Source organism: Macrotis lagotis, chromosome 1 (assembly GCF_037893015.1).
Source record: "Macrotis lagotis isolate mMagLag1 chromosome 1, bilby.v1.9.chrom.fasta, whole genome shotgun sequence".
In the NCBI taxonomy this organism is placed as follows: domain Eukaryota; kingdom Metazoa; phylum Chordata; class Mammalia; order Peramelemorphia; family Peramelidae; genus Macrotis; species Macrotis lagotis.
The window spans coordinates 813,562,730-813,588,413 of record NC_133658.1 but is presented as its reverse complement, the minus strand read 5'-3'; the positions used below and the strand labels follow the sequence as shown (position 1 = coordinate 813,588,413).

The window sequence follows — 25,684 nt, the reverse complement described above, 5'->3', positions numbered from 1 at the left end:
TATTTAAATTTTTTTTTCAAATACATTTTTGACAAGAGATTACTCAGAGTTATTAGGGGAGGTATAAAGTGGGTATTAATTAAAGAAGTTTCATTTTTCTACTTTTTGAGCCAAAATGATTCCTGTGCTTTGAATGTACTTTTCGCTGAATTTCTGCTTTTCTTGAATCCTCCAGTAATATACTACAATTTAATAGACATATATTAAGTGCCTATTATATACCCAGGTATAGATTGCTATGTAAGATACAGAGAAGGGATGAGACATCTCCTATCTTCATGGAGCATCCTAGTCTAGAAGAAGTGATAGATAACAACAAAGATCACTAAAACATACACCATGACATCATAAGTATATCAGAACGATAGATTTCAAGTTACAGGAGGCAGTTTGGAGATTGGACCTCAGAGCTGAGAAAGTCTTTCCTCCTAATCATCAACTGTTGCTTTTCAGTCTCCTTTCCTAGATCTTCATCCATATATAACATCCAATTACAGTGGATATGCCCTAAGATTTGTCAGGATCCCTCTTCTCTTTTACAATCTAGATTATGGGTTCTTAACTTTGTTATGGTTCCCTTTGGCAGTCTGGTAAAACCTATAGCCTTATTCATAGTTAAAAAACATTTAGAAATGCAAAGTAGAATATGTAGGATTACAAAAGAAATCATGTATATTGAAATACAGAGGGGAAGCTAGGTGGCATAGTGGATAGAGCACCAGCCCTGGTGTTGGGAGGACATGAGTTCAATCTGACCTCAGACACTTAATACTTATTTAGTTGGGTGGCCTTGGGCAAGTCACTTAACCCCATTGCCTTATATAAATAAAATTTTAAAAAAAGAAATGAAGACATTTTTCCCATTCAGGTTAATTAATTCCCTTATATTTGTCCATGGACCCCAGATGAAGAACCTCTATTCTATACTATCTCACAGGCAATCTCATCAACTCTCATAGATACAATTATCATTCCTAAGAAATCTAGAAATCCAGGTCCAGATTTTCTTCTGATCTCCAGTCTCACATAACCAATTGCCTTTTGGATATCTCAGACTAGAAGAGTCATGAGTATTTGTCCTAAAATATCCAAATCTCATCTTTAGCCTAAAATTCTCCCCTCTTTCAAGCATCCTTATCAGTATAAAAGACAACACCAATCTCCTAGTCACGCAGTCCCACAACTTTGATGCCATTCTTGGCTCCTCTGTTTTATTCATCCCACATATCTGATCAATTGCCAAAACTTGTCATTCCTACCTACACATAATCTCTCAAATAATTTGTCTTCTCTGTTTACACAGCCAATACTACCCTAGTTCAGATCCACATTACTCTTCTCCTGGACTATTGCAATGACCTCACAATTCTCCATTCAGGTTCTAGGGTAATTTTTTAAAGTATAGAACTGACCAAGGCTCACTGCTCCCTGTTTAATGTACTCCAGAGATTCCTAGTTACTTCCAGGATCACATATAAGTTTATTTAGTACTGAAAATTCTTCAAATGTCCCCTTCCTAACTTCAAATTCTTCTTTCATTTTAATACCTTCCATATACTCTATGATCCAGCTAGGTAAGACTATTTTCAATTCCTCAAACTGGACATACCATTCCCCATCTCATGCCTTTGCAGTATCCATCACCCACAATTGAAATGCTACCCCTTTGTACCTTTGCCTTTGGGTTCCTCTGGCTTCCTTCATATTTTCACCTTCTTCAGAACTCTTTCCTCAGTTTTCCCAGTCTATTAATACTTTCCTTCTGAGGTTGCCTTTTAGCTAATTTATGTTTTATGTTTCTAGTTATTTACATATTATTTCTATTAAAATGTTAATTTGTGGGGTCAGAGATTATGTTTTTGCCTTTCATTGTTTTCCAATGATTTATCATCATCTCTGACATGATAAGAACTTAATATCTGCTTACTGCTTGCTTAAGGTATGGGAATTTAGAATTGAAATTGTCCTTAGAAGTCATAGAGTCTGACCCCCTCATTTACAGATGAATAAAGTTCCAAGAGGGTGTGTTATTTGCTTAGGATCACAGAAGCAAGATCCAAATTTAGTTCTTCCTAACTCCAATTCCAGAAGTCTTGCCACTATCCTTCACTGATCCTCAATATGGTGTTAAGACATGGTTTTTGAAATAGTCAACATGAATCAGCAGAATCTATACTGGAGGATATGAACTGGAAATCTTGGATAACCCTCATTCACCAGAATCCTCTTGAGACCAACTGTAAGTTTTGAGCCAAAATTTGGATCTCTCCCATTAAAGAGAAACATCTTAAATTTTGGAAAATATCCAGGAAAAGAGCCATACTAATATAATGAAGTGATTAGAAAATTACTTCTATGAAGAAAGCTCAAGAAATTAGTTACTTGCCAGGGCAAAAAGAAAAAAAGTCTATTGAGAGTCTTTTTGTAACAGTCCTCAAGTATGTGAAAGATTGTTATAATATGACAGCACTCAATTTTATCCTCTGCTAAAACTACAGGAACAAAAAAATGAACTTAAAGACAAGACAGAAAATTTAGTTTAAGAAATAAGGAAGACATACCATGCTGAAAAGATTTTTAATTTTTTTAAAACAAGGATTTAAAAAATTTTAAAGACAGAAGAAAGAACTTTCCAAATTAGCTTAAGTCATCTTAACAAAACATTGTAAACCTGATTATACTAGAGTTTGACTTCTGATAGACTGAGTAGATCAAAGTTAGGGATCTTTCACAAGGTTCTGTAATGTAGGGTCCACATGTTAATAGTTAAATGTTTCCTTCATAGTAAGTTACCCTAAATGTAATAGATTTATAGTCACAGGATATGAGGTCTAATTCCATCCTGGTTTTTAATCTTCTCTGTGTCTCAGTTTCCCTGTCTGTAAGTGAAGGAAGAGGTAATAGATGACCTTTTTTTTATCCTTTTCTGCTTGAAACCCTATGATTCTTAATGTGTCATTTATATACTATAATTGTGTTACTATTATTTAACCTTGAACCCACGAGACAACCAAATTATTCATGAATGAGCCAGTTAGTAATGCCTCAAAGTGAATATTATCTCAGTGGTCACTCATATTCATTTACTATCAAGATACTTTGGAAGAGATATAATAACATTGCAAATTTGAAATTGCCTCTAAGTTTGATGGTAATAATGATAATAATTCACACTGCTCATATTACTTTACAATTACAGGTTACTTTTCCCATAACCTAAATTCTGAAATAGGAAGAATAAGTATTATTAATCTCATGCTGTAAGTCAAATCCTGAGGCACAGCTAGTTTTAGTGATGTTTTGATGGCTGCATATTCAGTAAGTGACAGAGTTGGGATTTCTATGAGACCCTTGTTCCTTTTCTCTTTCATTATTCCACAGCCATAATTTCTCCAGATCAAAATAAAAAGAAACACCGAAATTCATGCGGGACATTCTAGCTATAAGAATTTGAATTTGATTGAGTTTCAAATGCAAAAATAAATACACAAAATAGATAAGTCATATTTTGGTAGAATTTCATGCATACTATCATAAATATTAAAAAGAATAACCAGTTTTGATGCTTTGGAGGGGATCCTAAATGAACCTCAGGATTTGATTCCAATTGATTTGCATATTTGGGTATAGTCTACTTCCATCTGCACCTTTGCCAGTTCCTGTATCTAGCTTTTAACCAAATGTTATCTGTATATTGAGATTGACATGATACATATAATGACTTCCGGTTCCCAGATGTTACACTGTCCACTGGAAATAGGAAAACTCCTGACTTCAGCACCTGAAGTTGCTAAAATCTTAAATCTGAAGTGTGTCAGAATTTTCAGGACTTATTTAGACTAGGGTCAATATACCTGCACATCGAGTAGAGCAGAATAGCTGCAATATTTTGCTTGAGAAAAAGATAAATTTAATGATGACTCTCAACATTTGGGGAATTTTTAGCTCAGGAATGACCATAGCAAACTATTAAAAAGTATTCTTATAGAAGAAAAATAGAATCCTTAGCCATGATGATAACCATATTGGGCAAATGGTATCTATAAATTCCTATTAATAGGATTAAAATGAATTATCTCTTCTAGACTTAAAAATTCTATCATGTGACTGCAGTTTTCCTCATGTGGGAAGGTAGGAGGTACTCCCATTTTGTAGATAGGGGAATTGAGTCTAAAAGACTTGTCCAGAACTCATAAGATGGCAGTATTAAGAGCCTGAGGTAGGATTTGAACTCATGTCTTCTTGTCTCAAGTCTAGTATTTTATTCATTTTGCTACCTAGTTACCTAAATGAAGTTACTAGTCCAAGTTCATTGAAGGAAGTAGGAGGGACAGGTTTATGCCACCCTGAACAAAATTCTCAATGACACTCTTAGATGCATAAATTTCCTTTACCAATACAACTTGGTACCAATTACTTATAGTTTGAGAGAATTACCTAGAGGATTATTTGAATAATTGTCAAATATCCAATATGTTTTAAAGTCAAGATTCTCTAAGTCTGGGTTAATAAAGAATAATTTTTATTTTTAATGAAGAAGAAAAAGGAAAAAATACAGGATTTCTACTCATTGTTATTGCTTCACTTACTGAAAAAAGAGAATGATGTTTGGAAAGCAACACACTTAAAACCAGTTTTCCATATAAATAGATGTATAATACAATTTTTAAAATGTTTAGTAGTAAAATAAAAATAAAGGAAGAATTATCTTTATATATTTCTCAAATATGTATATATATAGATATTTATACATATATTTGTATACATACATACATATGCTTTCTATGGCAATAAATTGCATTTTTGATAGTCCTAATTCTATGGAAATTCTTCCTGACATTAATCCTAAATATGCCTCTTTCCAGCTTCCACTTACAGATCCTATCTTTCCTATGAGATAGAACAGATTCCACAAAATGACATCTTTGTTAGACACCCATCCTTTCCCCTTCTTATCCCTTCCCTCTCGTCTCCAGGCTTAACATCTCAAGATTTTCCATCAATCCATATATATATCATGCATATGAAATTCTTTATTATTCTGGTGGCCTTCCTCTAGATACTCTCTAGCTTACCAATGCCCTTCCCTGTTGGGAAGGGAATGTTGGGAATGGCCCAGATTACTCTGCACAGTGCTTGAAATGAGATTTTTAACTGTTGAAATAAAAAAAAGGGGGGAAATGGAGGCTTGGGATTAAGTCAATAATGATAATGAATGATATAAAGTATGCAGAACTATTTAGATGTGAATGTTTTCTCCATCAAATATACTTACCTTCAGATTACACAGAATACAATTTAAAGGAAAAAAGTGGTTAGTAGAAAATGAAATCTATAAAAGTGAGGAGATAGGAAGAGACTGCTAGCTGTTCTCACTTGCATTCTAATAAACAAACATTTATTAACCATATGTTGTGTGCAAGGTACTGTGTTGCGAACTAAGGTAACTGGCTCACAGGAAATGTATCTTAGGAATTTAAAAGAATTTTTAAATTTGATTGTAAAATAGTTCCTTGGTAACATTTGAGGAATAGTGAAAAAGGCAAAACAGTCTGTAGGACTGGAGAGAAAACATTTTATTCCAATTTATAATGAAGATAGGAGAATATGACTCCATCATACTGTAAGTCAATGACTTTGGTAGAAATTCTTGGCAATATTCTAGAAAGCATGGTTTGTTTACACATATTTAAAAATGAATGTGGAAATCACTAACAACCAGCATAAGTCCATAAAGAACAATATGCATCAGGCAAAACATATTTCCTTCTTTTTCTAACATATTACCTAGATCAAGGAAGCAATACAGATATAGCACACTTAAAATATGGCAAGATATTTGTCAGTTTTTTCATGCCCTTGTTGACTGTATGCTCTGGCTCCACTCTCCCAGAGCAAGGGAGGTTGCATCTTCCCCTCAGAGTTCTTGGATATCTTGAGGGATTTGTGAGTAGTGACTCAAGTCCCCTTATTTCTATCCTTACTCTCATTTTAGGGGATGCATAATTAACCCTTTAAATTCATTTAACCACTTACCACTGGATAATTTTTACAAAGGAATGTTTACTTCAAAAACAAACATAGCAACATTTGCGCAATTTGTCAGGAACTACCTGACTACCTCTGTCAAAGGTAGAGGAAGGATTAGGCTCACAATTTAGTTCTGTTCCTATTTAACATTGTTCCCACCTAGTTCACATCTAAAAGCAACATCACTGACAGTTGTGTTGGGTGGGATTCCTAGAGGTCAGTCCAAATAGTCATTCTATGCTGACTTGCATCCCTGGACTACCAGATTTCAGTGGATTGTGCTCCTGGTCTTTAAAAATCCCAAAGTCAGAGATTTCAGAAGAGAAACATGAAAAGTCCACAGATTCAGGGAGGGAAAAAGGAGGTACTGAAGTCATTTCTCTTTACTCCGTAGTCTCACTAACCATGAGTGAAGATGATACCTTATTTCCCAAGATACTGATGTAAAGCAAAATAGCTGTCCAGAAGTGATAGAGATCCTTTGGAAAACACTGACCACCGTGACCATACAACCAGTTAAAAGAATCTTCCTCCCAAGAGGAACTAATTACAATATTCACTTTTCACATATTATTATGGTTATCCTGCAAGCAAGCTTATAATCTTTTCATGAGGTACAAACATGATCTCATGTGGTTTGAGCAAGCATGGAACTGCCAATACACCAATATGTAGAGATGTGGGTTAAACAGTAGTAGTAAAGGTATACTTATAACTTGTGAAATACTCAAACTCAACAAATCATTCTGAATAGATGAACTTCAGTCTGTATGAAAGGTCTGTAATGGTGTGCTCAGAGCACCTATCTATGTCACTGTTTTATTAGTGAGTTCACAAAGGCAGTTATAATATGCTTGCTAAATTAAAGGGTGATAGATCATAGATTTTGAGCTGGAAGCCTTAGAAGTCATTGAGTTCAACCTACTTGTTTTGTCAAGGAAGCCGAGGAGAAAATGTTGAAAAAAATCAAAGCAAGATCACAGAAGATCTCAAGATGTGGAAATGATGGGCCAGAACTCATAAGATGGCAGTTTTACTATGATATTTATCTTAGAAATTGAAAAACTGACACCCAATATGTAAAGATATGAATTGTCAAAGTATTTGAATTTGGATATTAGGGTAGAGATAGAAGGAAGATAGAATTTGGAGTAAAAATATCCCTTGAAGAGTATATTTTCTAACTGCATCATACATTTGTTAGATGACATTAGTATTAAATAGTAGTATTGAAATTGAAGCCATATTTTTAAAAGTTTTGCACCCTGTTATCTTTCCATCATACCTTGGTCCCTCATGTAAAAGCAGACAGAATTATTTTACATACAAGGACATGATTAACAATTATACATGGAATGAGGAGATAGGGAACATGGTCTTCCTAATGGCGGATGTTACAGAGATTTAAAGTGTTTGAAATATCTTAAGAAAAAAAATCAATATCACAGAGAAGCATGTGTTATTTGTCTCAATACAGGACAGCAATGGTTAGAGAATATAAGGATTTATTGAAGGCTTCTGTCATGTCCCTTTTATATATACACCTCTGTCTATGGAAAACCAAGATAAAATGGCTGTAGAAATATGACAATTTAACTTGTTCCATTGAGGTGACTTAGGGCTTTTTTAAGTATCCTGTAAAGCTAAATTTTAACCAACAAGGTCCTGGTCTCTTTTCTAACCTTTTCCAGTTCTTGGTTGCCTGTCCTGGTCATCTGCTTATCTATGGTACTTGTTATTCTTTTGGCTGAATCTCAGCTGGGAGGACCAATTCATCTGATGAAGAAATACAGCCTGTAAAATTTCTATAAAACTCTGAAGAGAATAGTGGGAAATGTTCTTGTAACAGCAATGTTTTAAAAAGGGAAATAATGCCAAGAAGCACAGTTTTCTCCAAGCCCCAATTTCAATGACTTATGAAGTCTTAACTTACAAGTGAACTCAAAGGAAATTCTGTCTGTTTTTACAATTCCTTCTATGTAAATTAAGACTTTTAAAATCTACGAAATCTATGAAATAAACTTTTTAAACGAGATTTTTACACATTGCTACCTCCTCATTTTCTGGCACTATTCAGAGGCTTACAAGCTGCATTTCTTTGCTTATTAATTAAGATTATGTCCACTGAAGGACAATTGCTTGGCCCTCATTTATTTTGTTCTTCCTGGTGGAACTAAAGAATCTTTAACTAAATGCTCAAGTCCAAAACAGTGTGCAGAGATAATGAATGCATTTGGGCAAGCTGGCAGTCGTAGAATAAACTGTGGGCCTGCCAAGCGACTCCTTGACAGTCAAGCAGGGGTCATCATTTATTTATTTGTCAGATTTAGATAGTTCTTTTTCTCCAAAAAAAGCTCAAGGTGTTTTACAGAGATCTTTACACACAGGCTGCCTAACATTATCAAACTGAAAACCTGAAAAATAAAAGGGGAATCAGTCAATAAGGAAAATGATAGAAGAGGGGAGAGAGGAGGAGCATACAAAACAGGACACATTGATAATTGAGTATCCACAGAGAGTTGAAAAAAATAGGTAAAAACAAAACCAACTCCCTGGGAGCAGTTAAAGAGAGGTATCACATGGTGTTAAATGTATGTAGAGTCAAGCAAGACCTGGGTTCCAGTTCTACCTCTTTACATTCCCTAGTAATATGACCCTAGAGGAAATTGTTTAACTTTTCTAAGGTTCAGTTTTCTTATCTGCAAAATGCAAAGGAAAGGACTATGCATTCATCCAAAAACATTGTTTAATGCCTTCTATGTCTTAGATACTATGTGAAATAGATATTAAGGAAAAGGACAAAATATGAAGCAGTCCCTAATTCAAGGACCTTTGAGTCTGTGGGACAGGAAGGGTTGAACATGTAAGTAAATAAAAATGGAAATTCAAATGCACAGACAAACATATATGTATCTATACACATATATGCACAGATATATAATATACATTAATGTGTCTTCATTTATACACATGCATGGTGTGTGTACACATAAATTTATACATATATACACATCTAAGCAACGAGGTAGCACAGTAGCTAGAAAGCCAGGTCTGGAATCAGGAAGACCTAAATTCAAACTTGGACTCAGGCATTTCTTCAATATAGTTTTGGACAAGTCAGTTAATCTCTATTTACTCATCTATAAAATGGGATAATAATAGTAAGGAATAGTTGCCCAACACCTGGTACATCATAAACACAATATAAACATTACTTATTATTTTTACCATTATTGTGCTGTATATATATATATATATATATATATATATATATGTTTATAATATATGCCTAGATAGATAATAGAGATTGATGGGTAGATAGGTAGGTAGATAGATAAATAGAGGATAGATGGATAGATGGAATGGATGGAAGGAAGGAAGGTTGGAGATGGATGGATGAAGGAATAGATAGATGATAGATAATAAATAAATAGATAGCTTTGTGTCATTATATCTAGTTTCAGAGTGGTATGTGGCACCAGCTACTGGGGAATCAGAGTATTTCGTCCTTTAGGAGGTTGTGCTTGAACTTTGCTTTGTGAGAAGCAAAGAACTTTAAAGAAATTAGAAAGAAGTGACAAAGGGAGTATGATAAAGACATGTGAGACAGTCTTTGCATAGTCACAGTGGTGGGATATGGAATTGCTAGAATGAAGAAGAACACTAGTTTCTCTGGAAAATGGAGTGTTTGAAAATGGAGTGTTTGAGGAGAAGTTCAATAAGCAAGGAAAGGTGGGTAGGAATCTTTAGAAACCAAACAGAGGAATCTGGTTTTTATCATAGAAGGAATAAGGAAGAATTGTTTCTCAAGAGGGAGAGTGATCTAGTCAATAGGAATACCAGTTTGAAAGCTTTGTTATAGTTGGATTAAGGAAGAGGAAAATTGGATTCAGGGAGACCAATTAGGAGGATACTTTCACAGTCCAGGGAAGAAGTGGTAAGGGACTGAATTAGGATGGTGGCTATGACTGGAGAAAAATGTGAGAGATATTGCAAAGATAGCATTCATAAGACTTAATGATTGACTGCATGTGAAAGAATTAAGGAAATAGACAAATTGAGCATAGTTGAAATATAGTAAATCTGGATGAGGAGAAGGATAGTGGTACCTTCATCAAAAGTGTGGAAGTTAATAAGAGGGGCGAATTTGGGCTAAGTTCTGTTTTGTACATGTTGAGTTAGGGATGCCTATGGGAAGTCTTGGAGACCTCTAATAAACAAATTTTTGTCAATGTAGAACTGGTGGTTAAAGGAGAAACTGGGCCTGCTGAATGTGTAACAAATGTAAGTCATCATCTTGGAATCATTCTCTCATACAAAGAACTCAAGTTTTAAACCAGTGATCAAGTAGTACAGACTGAAGTCAAAGTTGAAAAGGGCTAAGAAATTGGTGGGAGGTAAGCCAACAGAGTCAAGATTGTGGACACATTTTTTAGGAGCTTGACTATGAGAGGAAGAAGAAATATAATACCATAGCTCCAAGGAGAAAGTGAGAGAAAATAAAGTGTTATTGTTTCTTTTTTCTTTGGAAAAGGGAAGGGAGTTCTGGGTTGCCTGTAAATGGTAGTGAAGGAAATGGTGACAAAGGTGAGACTAAAAATTAATAAAAGAGAGAAAATGCTTATAGGATCAAGCTTTTAAAAGAGATGAGATCAGGGGAACAAGTTGAGATACTGATATAAAAAGAGGAGTCAACTCTTCTCTTAGAGTGGAACAAAAGAGGATGGAGGGGAAATGATACTGAGGTCATTTGAAGTGTTATATTACATAGAAGATTGTGATGGATGGCTTTAATTTTTTCTATGAAGTATTTGGTATTTGGTGTGTTCTTGTCGGGGAGACCATGGAAAGGATGAGGAAGGCTGTTTGAGGAGAAAAGATTTAGAACAAGCCCTCTGGGGAATGGGATGTACTATAAGCCCTACTGGGGAGCAATTAAATAACTGACAAGCAACAGTGAGTGCCCAGATGATATAACATCACTGTTTGAACAGCCATCCCCAAAGCAGAAATCGCCCTAAGGGTAGATTTCGCCATGTCACTCAGAGACTCCCCATGGCCTCAAGAAAAAATTACGGACTCCTTTATCTGGCATGTGATGGCCTTCACAAGCTGGCTCCAGGCTGTCTTTTCAGACTGATTTAACATTACTCCTCTTCATGAACTCTGAATTTCAGCCAAACTGGCCCTCCCTGTTTATGACATTTAATTGGTCTTCATCCATACTTTTACACAGGTTATTTTCCTATGTCTGGAATTTTCTCCATAATTCCCCTGTGATTCTTAGAACCCCTTACTCTTTAAAGCATTTATCTCCAATAAATTCATCACCCTTGAAGAGGCATTTCTTAGGTTCCCAAGTTGATAGGACCTTGACACCCACCCTCCATAATCACTTTAAAAAAATTGTGTGTGTGTGTGTGTGTGTGTGTGTGTGTCTGTTTCTCTAACCTATTTATGTGGATATATTGTGTATCCCCAAACCATCACTAAAGGACCATAAGTTCTTGGAGAGAAGGGGCTTCTCACTTTTGTCTTTTGATCTCCATGGAAATGTATGATGCCTGGCAGGTACTGAGTAAATTCCTGATGATTTATTAATAACCATAAATTTTTAGTGAATGTGGTTGGCATGGTTATATGTCTTCTTCTATCAGCATCATTCAGTAATACAAGAGCAGAAATGGAGAAAGTAGATTGTGAAAGTTATCCAGGTTTGGGATTCAGAAAGGATGAGAGATGATAAGCCAAGGGGGCAAGAGACTCAAAGATAGAATATAGAAATGACCAAAGAGTCAAGATTTTGAAAGAAATAAATTATTTAGAATATGAATAATAGTTTCTGAATGCAAATAGAGATATGGTAATTAAAGATTATGATGTGTATGAAGAATTGATTTCAGGGCAATGTAACATGAAATGTATGTATATATATTTATACATATAGATGTATATGTATATATATAGATGTATACACACACACACACACACACACACACACACACACACACGTACCGCAATGTCCCAGTCACTATTTTAACCACTGGAATTTAAAAACAAAAGAAAATGATGTTATCAGAGGAAACAATATGCATGCACATAATTGATTAACATATTTTGAGGGTAAAAATCTTATGCATGGAGAAGAAATCAAAGACAGTTAAGTTTTGATTGACTCGCATTTAAAGAATCAGGAAAGGATCTTTGTAGGAAGCATATTAGAGTTATGGACTTGAGTAATGATGAGATTAAGGGATATGAATTTCATTGATAAGATCAAGATTCTGATCATAGAAACTAGAGAACTGCTGAATCACCTCAGAAGCAAGGATATTTAAAAGGGTCATTAGCATAGTGCTTTAAATCTGCAAGTAGAAGTACAGAGGCTGAGGTGGAAAGAAGCATTATGAGCTAGATTCCTTTAGAAAAAAAGAAAATAACATGGGGACTGGAAAAGAAAACCCATCAGAATATGGATTAAATGATATATCTGGATGATGTGATCTTTGAACTTCCTACTTTGTTATAGATACTGTGATAAGTGCTTCTCATAAAAATTATCTCATTTGAACCTAACAACAGCCCTTCAAGGTAAGTGCTATTATTTCACAGTTGAAGAAACTGAGGCAAACAGAAGTTAGCCTCCATTAGGTTTGAGCTCTGATTTGATTTCAGGTCTTCCTGACATCAGGTCTATCTACTATACCAAGTATCTCTATGAGAAGACATTGGCTGAGTGATAGTAATAGTGTAAGAGCTAGGAAGTGTTGGGGCAAGAAATATATTTATTCCTCATCCTTTTTCAACACATTGAAAACATAAGTAGAAAGATTATAATACTGGATGGGGTCTTCTTAGCTGAGGTAGGTTTCTATGATTGCAAAAATAAGAAAGGAAAAAGTCTAATACATAGGGTAGTCTTTTAATAAATGCATTTTTCCCCATAGGGTATAATAGGGAAGGAGGGAAAAGTAGACCAGGGTCAGGGACAGCCAAGGATGGGAGCTTCTATGTAGGCTAGCTTCAATTTGAAAATGTAGGGAAGGCTAAGAGAGAGTGTCACACTGCTGTTTGATAAACCCAAAGAGTCCAGCTATTGGGATAAAAACTCCCTCTTTGATAAAAACTGCTGGGATAATTGGAAGTTAATATGGAAGAAACTTAGATTAGAGCAACACCTCACACCCTTTACCAAGATAAGATCCAAATGGTTACAGGATTTAAACATAAAAAATAATACTATAAGCAAATTAGAAGATCAAGGACTAGTTTACCTGTCAGATCTATGGAAAGGGAAGCAGTTTATGACTAAGGAAGGAACATCACCAAAAACCAACTAGATGATTTCGATTACATTAAATTAAAAAGCTTTTGCACAGATAAAACCAATGTAACCAAGATCAAAAGAAATGTAGTAAATTGGGAAACAATCTTTACAACTAATGATTCTGACAAAGGACTCATTTCTAAAATATAGAGAGAACTGAGTCATATTTTTAAAACAAAAAACCATTCCCCAATTGACAAATGGTCAAAGGATATGCAAAGGCAATTTACAGATGAGGAGATCAAAGCAATACATAGCCATATGAAAAATTGCTCTAAATCATTAATTATTAGAGAAATGCAAATTAAAGTTTCTCTGAGGTACCACCTCATACCTCTCAGATTGGCCAATATGACCAGAAAGGATAATGATCATCTTTGGAAGGGTTGTGGGAAATCTGGGACACTATTACACTGTTGGTGGAGCTGTGAACTCATCCAAACTTTCTGGAGAGCTATTTAGAACTAAGCCCAAAGGGCAACAAAAATATGCATACCCTTTGACCCAGCAATACCACTACTGGGTCTATACCTTGAAGAGATGATGAAAAAGGGTAAAAACATCACTTGTACAAAAATATTTATAACATCTGTTTGTGGTGACAAAGAACTGGAAATTAAGTAAATGTCCTTCAATTGGGGAATGGCTTAGCACACTGTGGTATATGTATGTCATGGAACACTATTGTTCTATTAGAAAGCAGGAGGGATGGGATTTCAGGGAAGCCTGGCCTGGAGGGATTTGCATGAACTACTGCTGAGTGAGATGAGCAGAACCAGAAAAACACTGTATACCCTAACAGCAACATGAGGATGATGATCAACCTTGAAGGACTTGCTCATTCCATCAGTGCAACAATTGGGAACAATTTTGGGCTGTCTGCAAAGGAGAGTGCCATCTGTATCCAGATAAAGAGCTGTGGAGTTTGAACAAAGTTCAAGGACTATTCCCTTTAATTTAGAAAAAAAAACATATTTTATTGTCTGATCTTGTTACCTTTTAGACTTCTTGTCTCTTCCTTAAGGATATGATTTCTCTCTCATCACACTCAATTTGGATCAATGTACAACATGGAAACAAAGTAAAGACTGACAGATTGCTTTCCGTGGGGAGGGGGTTGGGGCAGGGAAGTAAGATTAGGGGGAAATTGTAAAACTCAAATAATAGCTTTAATAAAAATAAATTTTTAAAAAAAAGAGTTTCACAGAATTCCCACTAGCAAATGGTGATTCTGATTTTATGACAATCCCTTGAGCAAAAGGTAAAGCATTTGGAGGAAAGGAAGTACACCCACAGAACAGGGCAGGTGACAAGTCCCTATTTTTTCTTGGTGGTAAAATATCCTGATATACTTGAGTTCAAGGAACTGGTTATGAACAGAGGGATCAAACATGTTGGAGTTACTTACCCTCCAGTGACCAACCAGATATCTTTATTCCATGACTTGATATAATGTTGAATAGTTTTCTCAGGTACTACATGAATCTTTGGTCCTGGACTGAAGGACCAAAGGATAAGTCAGATGTGTCAGGGAAGATTAAAGCCTTTGTCTCATGTGATGGTCAAAGTCTGGGAACAGAGACTCAATTGAATGGCATAATATATGTAAAGGTCTTAGTATCATATATTTTGAACCAGATATTATTTTAGAAGTCATCTATTCAACCTTCTCCTTTAACAGATGAGGATCTTAGAACCAAAGAGATTAAGTGATTTGTCCAGGGTCATACAGCTTATCAATAACTGAGGAAGGATTTGAACTCAGATCTTTCAGATCAGACTTCATGTCCAGAATTTTATCTAATTCCCTATATTTCCTTTCGAACTTGACTTTAGAGTGCTATACAAATGGGTGTCATTATTATTTAGAATCTGTAAAATGCTTGGGTGCCCTCAAATATTCTACTACTGTCTTTGAAAGAATTGTTCACAGGTTAGTGCCTAGTGGGAATGGTTCATAATTAGTTACCACAGAAATTTTCATTTATTATCTAAATGAACATGTGCACATGGAAGCCTTATGGGAAACTTCAAAGCAAGGGTGCCCAATATTTTAGCTCTTCTGGATCACAATCACCCCAAAAATTCCCTCAAGAACTGTACACAGAATTCAATATCCATTTGTGAATATAAGGCAACACATATCATCAAGGAACAGGAGAATAAAAGGGAAATGGGGGCAAGGATATTGCTGAGTCAGACCCTCAGGTTAGACACAGCTGCTTTAAAGCATAAAAAATCCTAAAATCTGAGAAGTATAATCCACTGCAAATCCTTTGAAGGATTAGGGCAAAAACAACCATTATTATGATAAAAAATAGGGTATTTTTTTATTCATTTGTGTAATGTATTAATTGCTTATAGCCTCTAGTAAAACAATTTGGTTAGAACACTTATGAACCATTAAGATGGGCAATGAAGAAGAAGAAGAAGAACCAGAAGGAGGAGGAGGAGGCAGAGGAAGAGGAAGAAGAGGAGAATTAGCATGATGTTAGGGATAGGGACTGGATCTGTGATTTAGTGATATAAGGAATTTCTACATGAGAAAAATCAAAAAATGCAAGTCAATACTATTTGCAACTGATAATCTCATAGAATTGCCTAGAACATTGAGAGGTTAATAAAGTGCCCTAGACTGGACAATTGCAATATGTCAGATGTGGATCTTGAGCAGAGGTCTTCCTGGAGTTGGGGGTGGTTCCTTATTCACTATGAAATGTTTCTCTTTAATAATAATATTAATAGTAATAATAATAGTAATAATAATAGCAATAATTTTTTTCAAAGCATTTTTATATCTATAGAGTGACTTCTTTATACAAATAAGAAAACTGTCTTTTTGATTAAGTTGCCTATAGTTATATGATGTGTCAAGTCTGGCAGTTACTCCACTAATAAGGAAAGCTATAGATTTGAATGCAAAAACCTAGATATGAATCCTGTCTCTGCTCCTTCCCACTTGTGTGATCTCAAACTACTCTGTGAAGTGAGGGGTTAATATAAAGGAACTCTAAAACCATATTCTAAGCCCTAAGACACCCTTCTAGTTCCTAGAACAGTTTCTAAAGTTCAGGATAAATCAATATCTCTGGTTTATGGATGTGTCATTATAAGTATTCATTTCCTCCTTCAAAGTGAACATATTATTTTCACCACTCAAATTAATATAGTTTAAATTGTATATAAAGTATTATTTCTGATAAATCAGAGGTAATGTTTGCAGGTTGTTTTAAAATTGCCACTGACTAGTTAAATGTTTGCAAAAACATTATGAGAAGAGCAGGAGGAGCTATATAGTAAGCTGGGTACAGCATAGGGTTGGAGTTTTGAAGGTCTGGGTTCTAGTCCTACCTTTGCCAATAAGTAGCACTTTGACCTTGAAAAAGTCATTGACTGTCTCTAGACTTTTGCTTTTCCACCTGTGAAATGAGATTGGATTCATGCTCTCCAAAAATCCTATGTAGCATCTAAAATCCTTTAGTTTGGGGATTCTCTGAGGAGTTGGCAATATATTTTATCTTCAAGATTTGAACCCAGTTCAGAGGAGAATCCAATGTCTTGATGTCCAAGGAAGGTCATCCTAGCCCTCTCTAGAACAGAAATCATAAGTGAAGAGATAACTGAAGGGTTAAAGTCAAGTTTACCTGGCAAAAGAGAAGCAGCAGATTGCACTTTCATCATTTAATAAAAGGCCAAGAATGTGCCTGTAAGCATATTAGAACTGCTTTTCCACTAGAAAAAGCTGCTAGTGACAGGAATAGGGGATAAGGGGAGCTTCGCTTCGCTGGTCTTGGCAAAGGTAATATGGGGCAGCCTGGTTCATTCCACCCACTTTCTATGCTTCAGTCCCAACAGAAATGAAGTGTTTCATCTCCAAGTCTGCAGCAAGGTAATAACTGACCAACTGCTCTCCTGTCATTTATATACTGGGATTAGTAAGAGAAGATGGTAAGAAAAGAGGAGAGACAGAGGAAAGAGAGAGAGACAGAGACAGAGACAGAGACAGAGACAAAGAGATAGAGAGGCAGAGACTGAGAAACAGAGACATAGGGACAGAAAGACAAAGAGAAGCAAACAGGCCAGAGACAGAGACACAGAGAGAATGACAGAGACTCAGAGACAGAGAGACAGAGAGACAAACAGGCAGAGACAGAGATAGATAGAAACAGAAAAATACAGAGAGACAGAGAGAGACAGGCAGGCAGAAATAGAGACAGAGACAGATAGGTAAAGACAGAGATAGAGGCAGAGGCAGAGATAGATAGGCAAAGACAGAGATAGAGACAGAGACAGACAGGCAGAGACAGACAGATGCAGAGAGATTGGCAGAGACAGAGACAGAGATAGAGAGCCAGAGCCAGAGTAAGACAGAGAGAGAGAGAGAGAGAGAGAGAGAGAGAGAGAGAGAGAGAGAGAGAGAGAGAGAGAGAGAGACTGGCTCCCCCACGTGCAGGTAGTTCCAGGAGCCGGGCTCCAGCGGCCCCCTCCAGTCTTTGTCTGCTTGCAGGCTGCCTTTTGGGAGGTTCCGCCACCTGTGTGGACCCAGGCCGCTCCCGGGGTGGCCGGTTTACCTGTGAGGCGGAGTTGCCTCCCATCTGCTCTCCTCAGCCCAGCTCCACCCCCTCCACCACAGCCCACTCCCTCGCAGGGAACTGCCCGCCCGCCGAGGCAAAGCGAAGCAAGGAGTTCAACTGGCGGAGTCCAGAGGCAGAAGGTGAGCTGTCTGCCGTCCGAGCTGACTGCGGCTCCCTTTCATGCTGACACGCGTGTAGTTGGTGGTGACAGTGCTAAGGAACTGCAGACAGGCACTTAGCAGACTGGATGTGAGCTGGATGCCAAGCTGGCTCAGCCCGGACCTCCTGCTGCGGGCACTATGTAAATATACCTGCAGCCCGGCCCGACTCCCGGCTCGGTGGGCTGGTGGGATTGGCATTTCTTCGCTTTGGCTTCAGCAGCATGAGAGGGTCTGGCCGGGCAACAGCCTAGAAGTGAGATCTCCATCACAGTGAGATCGCTATTTAAGCTGAGGGTGGGAGGGCTCAGTTCGTCGCGCAGCAGATTTCAGCCGGAATTCCCTGCCATCAAATACTATGTTCGCCTCCATCTGGTACGCCAAGAAGCTGGGTCGCAGGTTCGTGCATAACGCCCGGAAAGCGAAAATTGAGAAGGTATGAAGGAGTGGGAATGGGCATGACTTCACCTCCCCACTGCCTGCTGGATTTGGACTGTGAGCCCTAATAGTCAGCCCCGAGCCTTGGTTAAGCCCCTGACTATAAGCTCTTCTGGTTGACATGGTCTCTCCTAGGACTGTGACCCCCTGGGAGCGGGGGGAATGGCCATAGAGGGGATGGAGGGGGGGAGATTTGGGGATACGGATATATGTCTTCCCACCTTAGTTCCTCAAACCATCAGTTGACAGAGTATCCATCTCAAAGTCTTCACGGTCTCTAAATTGCATCAAATCAACAGCTGTCCGGTTTCTGTTTCTGCTGGTCCAGGGATCCGGAACAAACTTGTTGCAGAACCGCATTATTTTTATGACACTGATGTTTAATCATGAAATAGGCATTTTCCATACCTTGGGCTTTTCCTCCTCTGAGTACTCGTGAAAACATCATCTCAAGTTTAGTGACTCTGCCCTCAGTAGCCTGGACCCAATCTTATTGGGGGGAGGGGGGAAGATTTGAAGGTTTGTTTTGTGTTATAATTTTTTCCAAACTCTGAATGTTTAAAATGGGCACGAATTCTATCAGTCACTGGCTAGCTCTCCATTTCTTCAGTGCAGGGGCATTTTATGGCGGCTTTGTGATTTAATTGACCAGTTGTTTACTGAGAGTCTTCTGGCAGACTTACCTCCTCAGTTGTCCTTTCTGTGACATGGTAATTGCTTCTAAGACTGAGGGAAGTGTTACAAACTTGAGGAAAGGGCAAGTTGATTGGTTGAGTTTCTTCATGCATTCCCAAATAGAAACAGCTTATGGACTCAGCTATCATCAAAAAAGCATCATAAGGGAAACTTTCAAAGAAGATAGGAGACTGGGAAATTAAGCTTAGCTGTTATTGCCACCCATGATGTAATCTCCACTTTGGATTCCTTTCTGCCTCAGAGGTACCATTGGGATTGTATAGAAATGGCTTTCTTATCAATATCTGGTTTCCCTATTTTAGGATATAGTTCTCATCCCAAAGATCAGTTTCCCATCACAGTCACTTCAGGGTGATTCAGTGTAAAAACTATCGACACATGAAGTAAGAAAAAAATGTTAAATTAAAGTCAGATTGTGGGGGTGAGGTAGGGAGTGGGCATTGGAATTGCATATTCAAAACTAGAGGTTTTCAAATGCCCAGCTCTGTATACTCTCAAGTTTAGTTCAGTGGATAAATTCAAAGATTTAAGTTAATTAATAGCTTAGGGGAATGAGGATATGTTCTTCCTGCTGTGTGCTTCCCTGATAGCATTTGAAATTTACATTAATAATAAACTAAGTCTTAATAAGCTAAGACCAGTGCTTTATTTTTTTCCCCAACCCTAAGGGTAGAATTATGAGGAATATTTTAAGGAAAGTGTCTTCTTCCTTGGAAAATTATAGGTTGTAAGAATGAGAAAACTGTCAGACTCCATGAATGTCTTACACGTTTCTGTGTAAGAAAATGCTTTGTGCCAATTCAGTATGTGAAATAAAGTTGATCTGTTCAGTTCTGTTTAATTCAGGTTTAGGCTCAACTGTTAGGAAAAGTGTCCCTGTGGAATCTTATGTATGTAGCCTAAGAGGTTGCTGTCCAACAAGGAGGAGGGGGCATTCTTGATTCATGAGCCAGTTAGGATTCAGTCTTTTTCCTTGCATTCAGTTTATAGAACAGACAAAGAGAAAGCTAGTTTTCTGCCTTGTTCTTTGAGAGAGTCTGAAATTTTTAGATCTTATAGACAATGAATAAAAAAATATCCACAAAGAGAAATCCTCCTGCTGGGGGGCGGGGGGGGGGGGGACCGAAGATTTGTCTTCTAAATATCAGAAATGAAAGGAGATAGAGATATGCTGAATTTTATCACCTAAAAATTAGAAATTTTTGTAGTTAATTTGGAAATGTCATCTGACAAACTATATGAAAATATCATAGCTCATTCTTAAATGGAATCTATGCTATAGAATCATTGAATAAGTTAATTTATTTTCTTCTTTCATAAACCAATATGTGTGACTTAAACAAATAGCTGCTAATTAATATTTGAGATAGTCATCTATTCTAATATTTTTTAGCTAAAGAAGCATTTGATCTTAGAATCTTATTGAACTGAAACATTTTCAAAGTGTTTCTGTAGCCCCCAAACCCCTCTAAATTTCAATCAATAAAAAAGTGAAAAGCTGATGAGTGTACTGTGTAGTTGTGCTGTAAAAAGCCAATGAAAATATTTTTCCATGATTGGAATAAATGCATAAAGGTAGAAATGATTAATCAATTTGAGTTGAGAGAAAATGACCAATCAATGAGCTTGCCTGTGAGGGAGTCAAAGATTCTCTCACACTATGTATATTGCCTCTTTTTTTTCTTTTTGAATGATGGTTAGTAATTGTGATTTTGTATTTGAGAACCCTCTATAAATCTTTGATTCTTGTTACTGTAAGTAAGCTAGTTTATTTCCTCCTGATCTAATAAAATGAAATGGGATCTATCACAAGTCAGAAGGTTTTTTAACCACTCAGGTGTGCTTTGAAGAGTCTTCTCTTCAGGACTGGGGTGACTTGAGAAGCTAATTAGGAATGAACAAATCTGAATAATCCCCCTCAACATTAAACAGTTCTTGGCTCATGGATGATTGGTCTGGTCCACCCCTACCCTCAGCACCAGTAGGTAGTGACAGCCTCATGAGAGGCTATCTCTAAGGTTCTCTTTCATGGGCTTGTCACTTCTCCTCCCACCTGCCATGTCTGATTAGGGCATACCATTACTCTTATACTGATACAGAATAACTTGGGTGGAAGACTGGGGTTGTTTCCCAAAGCACTAAAAAGAAGAAGGTTCACAAAGTACTTCTGCTATATGAATAGATAAAAATAACTAAGTTTGGTAGTTAGTAAGAATAGATAAAATCAACACTATCATTCTTTTTTTTAACTGGAGCCTGCAGGGTCTTTATATTTCCCCTGCTGCAGTATAATCTAGGGATCACATCTCCTAGAAGGTCTGGATTCTGAGCTTCTCCTCTAGCTCACTACAGCTTTCCCCCATTTCATTCCTTCCCAACTGATTTTAGCTTTAAAAGTTGATTTAAGGGAAATGTTCACATTGCTGGTCATATCTTATGATGATTGCTTTGGACAGAGTAATTGATAGTTTGGGTCCTTCCAAGTCACCATTTATTTCAATTTAGAATCTTTTTAATGTCAAGCTTAGTGGTCATGTGATCTGCTCCCCTACTTCTTTCAGGATTACAATTAACCTCACTATGGTATTCCCTGTCCTGTCCAATTGTCAAAGACCAATTAGTTAATCCAAATCTTGGGTAAAACAAAAGGAGAAATAAACCTCTTTCTTGAATGCCTATTGTGAGTCAAAGATTGATAATTGCTTGAAGAATCCAGAAAGATACCACAATATCACTTTAACCTGAAAGCTGCCAATAGCTTATTTCTATAGTAACAGACATGTCTCTCATCAAAGGGCATTTAAATGTTTTACAATTGGGCATACATTCCTTTTTTTTCCTAGCATGAGTCAAGAATGTTAGATGATTCACAGTTCTCTTTTTCTAAAAAGCAAAGTCCTCTATTATCTTTTCTGTAGAAGGATATTCCATGCTCTTCAGTAAATTGAGGCTAACAGTGTAAGGTATGGATTCAACATTTCTTAAAGCGTTAAGTGGGAGCTCAGTCTGAACAGTTGTGATAGAATAAGGTGTTTCCATTTACACACATTATTTTTTAGCCTTGGATCTCTTTGGGAAAGTACGTCGTCTTGTTTAGTACCTGTTTTCTATATACCTATTTTAATAGCTCAATTTAGTCAATATCTAGGTTCTTAATAAAAAGAAGGCTGCCTGAAGATGGGATCAAATAAACTGGAAGTACATTTCTTGATAGAAGAAGAGAACACATCAGAATGGTGAAGTACTCAAAGACAGGGATCCTTCACTCCCCCATAAGCTATCTGCTGAATTGTTTTGTTATGTGGTTTGTAAAGTTTCTTGTCTGAATTGTGGAAGAATTTTCACTGCTTCCCCAGCTAGAAGATATTTCTCCCTTAATAGACCTCAAAGCATTCTACATTCCTCTTAGGCATGTAGAGTCTAATTTGTATTCAGGCAGTCAATAAGCATTTATTAAGAGCTTACTATGCCAAGAACTGTACTAAACTCTGAGGTTACAAAGAGAGACAAGAAACTAAACAAAAAGGAAAACAAACACCCCTTGCCCCGTGGTCCCTCTGCTCAGTGAGTTCATATTCTAGTGGGCCAGATGATATGATATGTAAATAATTTAATAACTAAAAGATATAAACAGTTTAAATCAAAGTTAATCTCACAAGGGAGACAGTGGGGGTGGGTACTAGTAGGAGAATGGGAAAGGTCTTCTAAGAAATGTAGAATTTCAGTTTGAGTTTTGAAGAAGCTAGGGAAACTAAAAGCAGAAGGGAAGAGAGGAGAACATTCCAGGTCTGGGAACAGCAATTTCAAAGGCTTGGAGATGGGAGATGCAAGTACAATGGTATAATTGGATTGAAGCATGTATAAAGGGGAATAAAGCATGTGGATCAGTAGTTTCAGTCTTGTCTGACTTCATGACCCCATTTGTGTTTTTCTTGGTAAAAATACTGGAGTGATTTTCTCTTTCTTTCTTCATTTCATTTTAATGCGTGAGGAAACTGAGGCAAACAGGGTTAAGTGATTTGCCCAGAGTCCTATAGATGTCTGATATTAGATTTGGACTCAGATGAGTCTTCCTAACTCTAGGTCCAGTACTCGAAATATACTGAGCCACTTAGCTAGAGTCCTATTATTATAGCTGTTCATCTTTTATTCTTTTTAAAAAATTAATTAATTTATTTTCATCTATGTGTACATGATATTTCCAAGTCATAAAATTTCCCTCTACACCCCCTTTCCATCCCACTCCCCTCAGCAGGGAATAGTCAGGTTATCATTTTGCATACATATTTTGTTAAATGTGTTTACAAATTAGTAATTTTTGGCATGAGGAATTAGGATTAAGGGAAAGATAGACTTAAGAGATAATTTTTATAAAGTGTTCATCAGATTCAGAAGGGATTTTTTTCCGTGTTTTGTTTTGTTTTTCTTCCTCTGGCTGGGAATAATATAGTCCATAACCAGTCAGATATAGTTGTCCTCGCTCTCTGGACTGCCTAGAGGATCTGCTTCCATCAAAGTTGTTCATCTCACAATGTTGCTGTTGATGTGCACAATGTATTCTTGGTTCAACTCCCTTCACTCAGCATCAGATCCCATAAATCATTCCGTGCTTCTCTAGAGTCTGCCCCTTTAATGCTTTCTCATAGAACAGTAGTATTCCATAGTATTCTTATACCATAATCTGTTTAGCCATTCCCCAATTGATGTACATCCTCTCAATGTCCAATTCTTTGCCTCTCCAAAAAGAGCTGCTATGAATATTTTGGAACATGTAGGACCTTTTCTATTTTTTTATAATTTCTTTTGAATATAGACCTAGAATTGGAATTGCTGGGCCAAAGTGTTGAACAGTTTTATTTTTCTTTGGACATAGTTCCATATTGCTCTCCAGAAAGGTTGAATCTGTTCACAACTCTACCAGCAATGAACCAATATCCCAATCCTCCCATGACCTTTTCAACATTGATCTTCCCAGTTTTCATTCTTGAAGATGACCAGTGGCAACAGGAGGCGTAATTTGACTGAAAAGGTATGAAGAGTCCAGTTTATTAAAAAAACTTTCTTTTTTAGAAGTTTTTAAAATTAATTTATTTATTTCCATCTTTATGTACATGCATATTTCCAAGGTGCATAATTTCCTTCTATCCTTTGGGAAAGTACATCATCTTGTTTAGCTCCCTTCTATCCTCCCTTCCCACCCCACCTCTCCTCAGTCAGGTTAGCATTTTACATACATATTTTGTTAAACGTGTTTACAAATTAGTAATTTTGGGCATGAGGAATTAGGATTAAGGGAAGGAGATACATAAGAGATCATTTTTATAAAGTGTTCATCAGATTTGGAAGGGTCGTTTTATTTTTGCTGTGTGTTTTGTTTTGCTTTATTTTTCTTCCCCTGGTTGGGGATAATACAGTCCATAACCAATCAGATACAGCTGACCTAGCTCTCTGGACTGCCTAGAGGAGTTACTTCCATCAAGGTTGTTCATCTCATAGCATTTATTAAAAACTTTCAATTCCAAACAGTGAATTTATATTTGTTCCTAGAGTTATTGCGTAGCCAATGAGATTTTGATTAGAGAAGTGATCAAATCTTGTTATTGTTGCTGTTTAGTCCTTTCAGTTATGACTCACTCTTTGTGCCCCCATTTTGAGGTTTTCTTGGCAAAAGATACTAGAGTATTTTTTTACATTTCCTTCTCCAGATCCTTTTATAGAGGAGAAAATTAAGGTAAACTTGGTTAAATGACTTGCCCAGGATCACACAGCAAGTGACTGAGTCTGGATTTTAAGTCAGGACTTCCTAATTTTAGGCCCAGTGCTCTTTCCACTGTGTAACCCAACAGATATATACTTTATGAAAATCAGATTGACAGTGATTCATTGATTGGAATGGGGAGATGTCTCATTTTCTCCACAGTATAGTAAGTTCTTTCAGGAAGGGAGTTTGACTTATTTTTCTTTGTATTCTGAGTTCCTTCCATAGTCCCTTGTTTATAATCTTGATAAGTCAGTCTTTGGTGATTTGAATTTCCCCAGTGAAATGTCTGGCTCCTAATACTTACAACAAATTCCATAAATCTTGGAAGATTTTCAGAGCATTTTTCATGTAATGAAATAGGTAGCACCAATATAATGATTCTCATTTTACAGAGGATGAAAATGAAGCTATGAAGAATTGACTTGCTGTTCATTGTATGTGTTAATGGGTTTCAAATACAGGTCTCCTGATTCCAACAACAATAAGCTTTCTACTATCCTCCACTATATGATCAATAGCCTCATTAGAGACAGTTAATAATTTTTTTGGGATGAATGAATTGGAAATAACATTCAGCAAACTATAGATACAATAGTATCTTAGGACAGACTTGACCTATATCAAGCAAAGATCTCTGAACAGGTTTCATTATACATACCTGTAAGACCAATACAATTTTGCTAGAATCTATAGGAACAGT

At 36.7% G+C, this 25,684-nt stretch overlaps 1 protein-coding gene across 3 annotated transcripts in view; it reads left to right on the top strand.

Annotated features, from left to right (window-relative positions):
- The window catches only part of LOC141508420 (disks large homolog 2), a 2,787,507-nt gene that overhangs the window by 1,456,517 nt on the left and 1,305,306 nt on the right, over positions 1 to 25,684 (top strand). The window contains exon 1 of one of the 3 annotated variants that reach the window (XM_074217022.1): positions 17,941 to 18,525. The exons of the other annotated variants lie outside the window; for them this stretch is intronic. Within the exon in view, the coding sequence (XP_074073123.1) occupies positions 18,448 to 18,525 (78 nt within the window). The 5' untranslated portion in view covers positions 17,941 to 18,447. Of the gene's footprint in view, positions 1 to 17,940; positions 18,526 to 25,684 lie in introns of those variants that run through there. 3 annotated transcript variants of the gene reach the window in all.